General features: G+C 41.3%; 1 protein-coding gene across 1 annotated transcript in view; it reads right to left on the bottom strand.

Moving 5' to 3' along the window:
• Positions 1-9,709, bottom strand: part of SPTA1 (spectrin alpha, erythrocytic 1) — a 67,324-nt gene extending 57,615 nt beyond the window's left edge. The window contains exons 1-7 of the mRNA XM_059673555.1: positions 9,473-9,709; positions 8,418-8,543; positions 6,652-6,792; positions 5,735-5,881; positions 2,207-2,340; positions 1,548-1,692; positions 342-496 (exon numbers count right to left, since the gene is read on the bottom strand). Coding sequence (XP_059529538.1) covers positions 342-496; positions 1,548-1,692; positions 2,207-2,340; positions 5,735-5,881; positions 6,652-6,792; positions 8,418-8,543; positions 9,473-9,709 — 1,085 coding nt within the window. The remainder of the gene's footprint in view (positions 1-341; positions 497-1,547; positions 1,693-2,206; positions 2,341-5,734; positions 5,882-6,651; positions 6,793-8,417; positions 8,544-9,472) is intronic.
• Positions 9,710-10,637: the final 928 nt, after the last annotated feature.

The raw sequence follows: 10,637 nt of genomic DNA on the forward strand, positions 1-10,637 counted from the left end.
CTCATCAGATTGGAAATTTCTTTCAGTTCCTTAGTTAGAACCAGGATTTTGACATTTCTTTAGCTGCTTTCCCAGTTTCATGGGTCACTTCATAGCATCTTACAACTAAACAAACAGAGGAAGAGGAAAGGTGTGCAGGTGAGCAGAGGTGTCATGCTAAGTATTCGAGAGGCCTGCAAAAAACTTCTCTTGGCAACTTAACATTTCTTCTGCCTTTACTGAGTGGGCAGGGAGTTTGAGTGCCTCGTTGTTTTACTGCTTTTGCTCTTTTATTTCTGTTTTGAGTATTATGCCTAAATTCTGTAGAGGCAAGTAGAATAATAGAAAGGAAGAATTCTCACCAAAAAGAAGCCTGCAGCTTTGCATATCGGCTGGTAGCCAAGGCACGGATGTGCTCCCAATTGGAGACCAAGTCCTCTTTCATCTGCTGGATCTGAGGTGCATCTGCTGGATGGGAAAGCTTCAGCTTGTCTGCTTTGGCACATAACTCCTTCACCTTTAGGATGAAAAAGACACCTAGTGGGAATCCCAAGCGCTCTGGGTTCTCCTGGAAGACTTATGCAACTAAACAATCATATAAGTAATAATAGTTTATGAATACGTATTTATTGACATATTTATATTAATATGCTAATGAACTATATTAATAATAATTTACTAAGCACTTTTTGTCTCTCGTGCTAAGCACTTCACATATACTTTCTTGATTTATAGTCTTTATTTAATAAAACTATAAAGTACAAACTATTCCTAGTCCCTTTATGTGATAACTGAGATGTAAATACTGTATTTTATTTGCTAAAGATCACTCAGCTAGTAACTGACAGAAGCAAGGTTTAGACTTAACTCCGTTCTTCACCAGCCTGTATACTGTTTCCATAAATATGAGTGTGGGAATCGGAAAGACATTTCTGCTTAAGAGGACAAGAAATTCCAGTAATGCCAGCTCATTTTGAGCACAATTCCTGAGGAGCAGGGTTAGCAGGCAAAACTATGGATATGGGTGACTTTCCACATGTTGCCATTAGTCCTTTATTAAAACTAACTAAAATCAGGTATTGTCTAGGGCAGTGATCTTCAACCATGTATTGCAGGGATTTTTAAAACATGCAATACCTGACTATTTAGTTAGGGGTACTGACCTCTTTTCCTTTAGATTGTCAAATAGAAAAATGACAATAGCCAACACAACAGCAGCCACCTGGTGTGACTGCCCTGTCTTGGGCCATAAATATATAGGTCATATAACAGAGCTGCATCTTATTGGTCATGTCACATAAAAAGGTTGTGTCTCATTGGCTAATTCTTGGTACCAGAAAACCTTATGTACAAATATAGGCAACTAACTTTTTTTAAAAGTTACTTGGAGCAAAATATATAAAATGAAGGATATCCAATATTCAAATACAAGTTGTGAACTCAAATGTGGAAGCACAGAATTTTGACTTTATTGAAATAGTACACTTACTGTGTTCTCTGGATGCAAGATGGTCAATAAATACCTCTTCTAGCTCAAGGGTTCAGCCACCCCTCCAATAATGGCTTACCTTGTCATCCATGACTGCAAGGTTCCGCTCAAGTCCCTTGTGACTGTGAAACAGTGCCTCAGAGCTAACGAGGTCTTTGCCATAGTCCTCAGAGGTGAGTTGGGGCTCCTTCTCCTTGATCCACTGGATGGCTTCAGTCACATCCCTGTCAGACATCCATATGAGCTCCAACAAAAGAAGACAGCAGGCATCCCAGAGCAAACAGAGCCCACAGCAAGGTCCAACCTAATTTACCCAGCTAGATAAATTACTCTATCTTCCCTCGCTCCAGCAAAAAGTAATGTAAAGAGTTCTTGCTTTTAATGGTTTCCTTTGAGATGTAGAGACCTGCTCAACCTGACCACTGAGCCTCCAGAAAATTCTCATGTCATGGTCAACACTTCATGAATGTCTTTCTTCTTCTAAGCTCCATCTTCCTCCCCCATCCAATTCTCAATCTGCTTTCCTTGCCTTCCCAGAGCTCCCATCACTAATTCCTGGTGCTGTTTTCATTGCTTTGGGCTCCAGCCACCATAAACTTGGCTATAGAGTGGGTTACAGTTTTCTTAAAACTACTTTCTCCCACATTGTCTTAAAGGCAATCCATGGCTTTCTTTGCGGTATTGGCCACTAATTGCTAACCGCAGGACATGGTGCTAATGCAGTGCCTGGACTCATACCTTTTGAATCGCTGGAGGTCTGCAGCATTGGACAGTGTTTTCCGTCGCTGGAGAGCAAGGCCATGGAGACGCTCCCAGGCGGCATTCACCTCGTCCTGCTTTGACTTAATCAAAGGCAGTTCTGGGTGGTTCTCCTTTGAGAGGAAACAAATGCTGGAGTTATGCAAAGGGGAAATTATTCCATCACTTAAACACTTGCCATTTCACACTGGCTCATACTTTGTCAGAAGTGAAGACCGACAATAGAGCCAGATACTGACATTCACAATAGCCAGGCTCCCTAGCTCTAATCTGAACTACATTACAAAATCTAGAAAGCTAACCTGCTAGATGTTGTTTCTTTCCTCACAGCACTGGTCTAGCCTACTAACACAGTTGCCCAATCATGATGTTATTTTCAGAGCTCCACCTTGTTGATTCCAGCTACACCCCCTGAACATCATTGATACAAAGAAAAAGAAGAAAAAATTCCCTTTGTGAAGCATGACTTAATTTTCCAAACTTAACACTGTAGTTCTTAAAACTTTCGGGGTCCTAACACCTTTAAAAATCAAATGAGAACAATCTTTCTCCAGAATTCTACACAAATTCACACACATTTAATTTTGCTGAAAATTAAAACTGGCTTCCCAGTTTTCTTGCATATTATTATATTTATTTACATACATTTTTGCAAATCATCTGAAGTGATGAGATTTTATGAATACCACATGAATCAGGCAACATCAGTCTGTTTGGATACTTGGAAATTTTGAGTAGCTCCTCTATGGCCATCTCCCTAGTCCTCTTGTCCCTATCTCTTCCCATTTCCATTTCCATTCCAAAGGCTCTCCAGACAGAATTTTCCACATTCTTCTTTCTGAGTGTATGGCCTTCTTTATTGCAGCTGTGTGAGCCCCACTTCCAAAGAGCAGGGGATAAACTCTGTATTGGATTAGTCCTTATAGTGGTAGATTAGAAAAAGTAGCCATGATATTTTGCCATGAGATCCTCCTGCCTCTTGAAAGGAGGATCTATTTCCTCACTCATTGGCTATGGATTGTCCTGTGAGTTGCTTACTAACAGTATGTGGCAGAAATGATACTCTATTAGCTCCAGCACTTAGGCCTCAAGAGGCATTTCAGTGTCTGCTCTCACCTGTTGAAACACTGACACAAAAACACAGGGCTACTGAAATATGAGTGCATATAGAGAAAGCTTTCATTATCCTTCCAAGACCCCAGACACTGGGCCAAAGCCATCTTAGATCTTCCACTTTAACTGAACCACCAAATAACTACAGCAACTTAAAAATACCAGGTGGGATGTGCAGAACTGCCCAGTTAAACAACTGAATCACTGAATTGTGAATCAATGAATCTGACTTATTAAATCATGAAAAAGTAATTTTAATTTTTAGCAAAATCATGTTTGTTGTTTTAAATTTTGTGGCAGTTGGTGATAGCAACAGATAAAAGTTTCCAAAACGAGAGAAATATGGTAAATTTAGGGACTGTTGGAAAGGTAGCCTTGAAAAAATTTGAGAAATGGGTCATTTTTTATACTCCATTATTTATTCATCCTGAGATCTTGGTTCTATTAACTCAGAAAAAATAATTGCCATTATAAAACTGTAGTGATAATAAAACCATAAATGGAAAAGCATAAGAACCAACTGTTAGAGTCTCTACTTTTTTTATATACATATAAAATCATACTGGCTTCCCAATTTCCTTGCATATTGTTCTATTTATTTGCTGAGATATTGAAAACATACTTAAGCATTTTCTTAACTACAGTTAAATCTGCCTCCTTTCCCTCTGCCCCTGCACAGAAGTGATCTATAATGATATCATCCTATATAATAAAAGGCTAATATGCAAATCAACCAAACGGCAGGACTACCATTTGCAATGACATGCACTGACCACCAGGGGCAGACGCTCAATGCAGGAGCTACCCCCTGGTGGTCAGTGCGCTCCCATAGGGGGAGTGCCGCTCAGCTAGAAGCTGGGCTCATGGCTGGCAAGTGAAGCAGCAGTGGCAGGAGCCTCTCCCACCTCTGCAGCAGTGCTAAGGGTGTCCGACTGCTGGCTTAGACCCTTGGGGAGTAGACCTAAGTCAGTCCAACATCCCCTAAGGTCTCCCGGACTGAGAGAGGGCACAGGCCAGGCTGAGGGACCCACTACCCCCTGAGTGCCTGAATTTCGAGCCTCTAGTATCCTATATAATAAAAGAGAAACATTCAAATTAATGTCCCTCCACTACACTCACAAGCCACACCTACAAGCCAATGAGGAGTGAGTATGCAAATTAACCCAACAAAGATGGTGGGCAATTTGCATTCACAGAGCAGAGTGGGAGAGCTGGCAGCTTAGGGGGATGTGGCTCCCTCAGTCACTCCCTTGGTCGCTCCCTTGGGGCAACATGGCTCTCTCAGTCGGGGAAAACCCAGAGCATGGGGAGCATCAGGAATTCTGGGAATAGTAGTTTTGGTGGCAACCCCAGGACCGGAAGTGGAAGTCCAGAGCACGGGGAGCACAGGAATGCTGGGAATCATAGTTCTGGTGGCAGACGGATCTCCAAGGGTGGGCAAACTTTTTGACTCGAGGGCCACAATGGGTTCTTAAACTGGACCGGAGGGCCGGAACAAAAGCATGGATGGAGTGTTTGTGTGAACTAATATAAATTCAAAGTAAACATCATTACATAAAAGGGTACGGTCTTTTTTTTTTTTTTTTTTAGTTTTATTCATTTCAAACGGGCCGGATCTGGCCCATGGGCCGTAGTTTGCCCACGGCTGTCCTAGACACTAGGGCAAAGTGAGCCTGGAGCAAGTTACTGTTGCGGTTGGGGATGTAGGGAAAGCAAAGGTGAGAGACATCATAAGTAAAATCAGAGTGTCTAGGAAAAATTAAAGGGAAGATATCCTAAAACTTCCAGGAAATCTCCATCAATGGAGCAAAGAAAAAAAAATGCCTCTATTATTCTGTGAGCAACAAACCAAACTGGGTTGGGGGTCTCAGACAATTCGCTCATATGATTGCAAAGACAGACAGGAGCTCTCAGATTGGAGAGGGCTCCCCTGAGGTCTCCCAGATTGGAGAGGGTGCAGGTCAGGCTGAGGGACTCCACCTCCACCCCCTGACCACCCCCCCCCCCGTGCATGAATCTTTGTGCACCAGGTCCCTAGTATATTATAATAGCCCACCATTATTTTATATTTTTTGCTATTTTATTCTGATACTTCTTTATGAGGAAAGAATGCTGCATAAACATGAGTAATTAGTGTAGTGCATAATGCAGTAGCTACCTCATTGTATATTTCATTTCTCTATATGCACTCACTCACACCTCCTTTCCCAAGGACTGGCAAGGGATGGATCCAGAGAGGAGAAGAAACTGATTTGGGCATGTCATTCCAGGGACATGCATCTCTATTTTCCCACAATGCCCTATGTACCCCATGTCACACCTACTAATGACCACAAGTTCTTCTTGAAGATCAGGACCCTATTTCTGGGTTGACCCTTTTGCTGTCCACCTCACCTCAGCACACTTATTAGCGTATTCGTTCACTCCATCCACTCTCCCCTTCCGAGCTGCCAGGTCTACTTGGAACTCTTCAAACTTCTTATGCAGAACCTCTGTGCGTTCCCAGTCTTCGCCCAGCTCTACGGATGTCACTATGGCCTCCTGTAGACACAGAAAAGGCTATTGAATCACCAGCAATCTTGAGGAATTCCTTTAGGTAAAATGCCTCAAATCCCTGCCTTCTTCCTAGGATAACTCAGGAGATACAGGTGGAGCCTGGAAGAACCACTTCTAGAAAGAGCCAGAAGCAGAAGCATATTTCCTAAGGTGGCATTCTGGCCCAGGGGACAGTGCTCTTTGGGCTAATACTTTAGAGTAATCAGGGGTATTGTTGGCCAGAGTCTGTGGAAGCACCCTTTATGTTTTGAATCAGAAAATGTAAATCTGGAACATAAAAATAAATTCATCCTTGTTCTATTCAGCTCAACATACTTAATATCTACAAAGTCATTAATCTTTAAGTATTAAAAAAAAAAGAAACCTTCATAATTATAGGCACTGAGAGACAAGGGACTAGGGAAAGATCTGGCAATACTGTCAGCCTAGACCTAGAGTCAGAGTGAAATTCTAGAAAAAGGAGTGAAATATCATGGAAGATAGAAGGGGACAAACCTAGATTATCTTCCAGTGCACATTTTTTGTGTAGGTCGGGTCTTCTTCATAGTCAGAGTCATAATTTAGACTTACCCTCTCCCTTACCGTGTTAACAATCTCCAGAATATCTCTAAATCTTGGCCCAAATGTCTCCTTCTTTCAAGGAACAAGTTGAGGAACAGACACCTGCCTTTTTTACGAATAGCCTATATTAAAGTGCTTTGGATGTTTGGGATAGAGCGTGGTGAGTCCTAAAGGCATACTGTTTAGCCTCATACCTTGTCTCCAATCCACTCCAGGATGTCGGCACACTCCTGTAAGTACTGCTGGAGCCTCAGGGCCTGCAGAAGGAAGGTGCCCTTCTCCTGAGTCAGCTCTATCAGCAGGTCCCACAAGCGGCGCAATTCCTCCAGATGGACCTTTGGGGAAAAGAGGCAAAACTACTGAGGCACAGAGGCTGTGGATCAGGTGCAGACTCAGAGACTTGTGCAGAGAGGGGCCTAGATAGAAATGTCTCCTCCCATTCACTTGTGCATTGATTGCTCAACAAATATTTTAAAAGGAAGATAGGATATATGTGGGAATAGCTATTAAATTAAGCCATATATTATCTTTCATAACAAAAATTTTTAGAAATGCTTTGAGGTGTTAGATTATGAAATGATTACAAACACTAAGATGGATAGAGTCAAGGATTCATGGAAGAGTGCTCATCAGAACTGGGCTTTAAGAAACAGAACTTTGACAGATAGATAATAGGCAGAGGGTGTCCTAAGCAGTGGCAAAGTCACAGAAGAAACTTAGCATGAGCTGTTCGCCAGAAAATATCAGAACTACAATTTTGCTAGCTTACAAAAAATAAAATTAATGGCACCAAAGCAATAGAATTTTGAGAACATATAGTTGAGGGCTTTGATGGCAGGTTAGCTTGGATATTATGTAATACATATCTTATGACATTGAAGTTATCATCTTTGTCATGTCTTAAAGAATCTTGTATCTTACAATTACTCCATTGTTCAAGGTAGTAGTAGACCACATTTCTCTCTAAATCTTGCATGATACAATCTGACACAGCCCTAGTGGTTCTGATGGAAGTGAAGATGTTTTAAACATTTCTCAAACTTTTTAATTAATGTAGGAACTTGGCAGCAAAACTGCGATTAATAAAGAAATGATTTTATATCAATAAATACCTTTTGAAATTGTCTTATTACCGATTCTTTCCTAATAAAGTTATATTCTGTATCACCTGACTATATTTTATTGACAGTAAAATGGGGTCGAATTTGCTAAATATGGGAAGACAAGCTCCAATTTTTAAATATGTGACACAAATGTATTAACAATTTTAAAAGGACACAAACAGTACAAACTCCACTTACAGAAAAAAGATCCTGAATGGGCTATATAATCTATGTTGGAACAGTACATAGATTAAACTAGAAAAGAGCTGATACATTAATAGTGGGTTCCAAAGTGGTGTGATCTTCAGTGTTCAGTGCGCAAGAATTTCCTGAAGAAAGGGGTTTGTAGGATTTTTTTCAGAGTGGTCAGGAGGGTTTGGGGGTCTACAGTAGTGATCATACCGTGTAGGCTGTGAAGAGAACGAGTTATTATGGACAAAGGCATAAAGATTTCAGAGAAGATTCTCAGGGAGAGCATCCCTTGTTCGAAAAGTTTAAGGGACAAGGACTCTGAGGTCTGAAGAAATAATTGGGATATTTGCGAAAGCCATTTCATCTGGGAAATGTGGAACCAGATTGAAGTGGGCTTGATCTTGAGTCCATTTATTCTGCAGTGGCATAAGGAGGGATGTGATGCCATCAACAACAGCTTTTGGATCATAGCTCTTCTCCCCACCCCCAGGAACACAAGGACAGCCCATGCCTTTTCTTACCCCAACCCCAGTAGAAGATAAGAGACAGACGCCTTAATTCCAAGCCAGCTGCATGAAAGCTCATATTCGGCATAATCCATTAAAGCCCCGATAAAGTAGCCAACAATTAGAAGCTAATCTTTGAGAGCCCTCCCACATCTTTACCTTGGTGTCCTCGTGGGCAAAATGCCCCTCAGCAAATCGGACTTTCCTGATTTCCTCCAGCTCAGGAATGACTCTCGATTTTGCTTGTACCTCTGCTTCAAAGGACTCATGCTTCTGATACTTCCCCTGAAGTTTAGAAATCACAGCTTATAGTTAAGGAAGCCCCGTCTCCCTGGACCACAAAGAGCTCCCTCTGTTCCTCTTCTTACTTTTAGTCAGAACTACTTGTTGCCCAACCTAGATTAAGTGACAGCCTATGACCATAGCTGGAGCAGTCACACCCTAAAGCAGCGGTTCTCAACCTGTGGGTCGCGACCCCTTTGGGGGTCGAACGACCCTTTCACAGGGGTCGCCTAAGACCATCAGAAAACACATATATTATTACATATTGTTTGTGTGATTAATCACTATGCTTTAATTATGTTCAATTTGTAACAATGAAAATACATCCTGCATATCAGATATTTACATGACGATTCATAACAGTAGCAACATTACAGCTCTGAAGTAGCAACGAAAATAATTTTATGGTTGGGGGTCACCACAACATGAGGAACTGTATTAAAGGGTCGCGGCATTAGGAAAGTTGAGAACCACTGCAAAGGAAATGGGGCCTCTCATTTGGACTTGACAAGGGGTATGACTAGTATTTTGTAGAAAAACCAGGAAAACTCTGGTTAACTCCTTCTTCCTGAGGAGAGTGGAAATCAGTTGTTTCAGAAGCACTGACGTCTCTTCACTCAATTCCATCCTTAACGACACAAAATATTAAAACCACACAAATAAATTGCTTAGCCTTTCAGCTACGGTTTTGCCCATAGTTTATATTTGTAGAATGTTATCTAGAATGACACTCCTTTGTAAAGAAGGTACTGCGGCTTAAAAAGTTGAAGGCATGGGCTACTTACAGGCAAAATTACTGCCCCTCACAGATAGTCTAATCTTTCTATCACATCCTCGTCCTGCAGTTAACCAAATACACACTTATTGCAAGAATATTTCCTTTTCTAGAGATCTTGTGGTCTGTTCTGGGGAAGTTCGTGGGACTGAGTGACCTGTATGTTAGTTGGGTCTTCATAGCTCTTATCTCCTGCGATCTTGAGTTTCTCCAAGATCCACTTCTCCAGGTCATCCGCATCCCGTCTGAAAACCTGGTAGTGGTATGACTCTTCAAGCTTCTGGCCCCTCTCAGCAACCAGGTCCTTGAACCTCGCGTACCGGGCCAACACCTCCTGGCGCCGCTCCTGGATCTCCTCGGCTGTTTCCAGCACCTTGGGCCCACCGCTCTCCATAGCCTGCAAGTTAGAAAGCTCTGTCCATTGCTGGCTCTCAAGTTCCTAGTATGCTGTCACTCTTATGTGTCCCAAGGCATTTGCTCAATGTTCAAATTTACTTACATTCATGTATCTTTAAGCCTGTACTAGTAAAAAGCCTGTTGTTAGTACTTTTATATAATTTTAACCATATATGGCTAAGACGAGGCTAAGAACTCTTGATCAGCCAGAACACTTTGCCAACTTTTCACATAAACCTGTGCCATTTATTGAGTTATATAAATAGAATTAATTTGGACTAATAATAAATGTTATGTTTAAGTGAGCAAAATCACTGTTTCAGATGGATAAAAATATAATTGTATTTTATTGATTTTTTACAGAGAGGAAGGGAGAGAGATAGAGAGTTAGAAACATCGATGAGAGAGAAACATCGATCAGCTGCCTCCTGCACATCTCCCACTGGGGATGTGCCCGCAACCCAGGTACATGCCCTTGACCGGAATCGGCTAAGCCGACGCTCTATCCACTGAGCCAAACCGGTTTCGGCTAAAAATATAATTTTATTGTTTTCAAAGGCTAATAAGGTTGACAAGTCCTAATCATTCTAAAGTCAATGTAATGAATGGTTAAAAATGGCTTGCAATTAACTTTACTAATGATATACACAAAAGTTTTAAAATGTTGTTTTCTTCCTTAAAAATGTAGCTCGTAGATGCTTTACTCTTTTTATTTACTTAATTCATAAGCACTACAAATTAAAAGTTCAGCCCTTCTTCCCTCCAATTTTTACAAATGTCAAATTATTAGTATCTTTGGAATTAGCTTTTGAAATACAAAACATTGTCCTCTCGCGCAACATAAAATATTGCCTTTCTGTAGCGGGAGCTAACTAATTTGTGATGATATCTTACACGTTTCCATGGAGTCCGTCTTCATTCATCTG

The sequence above is a fragment of the Myotis daubentonii genome, chromosome 18, assembly GCF_963259705.1.
Source record: "Myotis daubentonii chromosome 18, mMyoDau2.1, whole genome shotgun sequence".
In the NCBI taxonomy this organism is placed as follows: Eukaryota; Metazoa; Chordata; class Mammalia; order Chiroptera; family Vespertilionidae; genus Myotis; species Myotis daubentonii.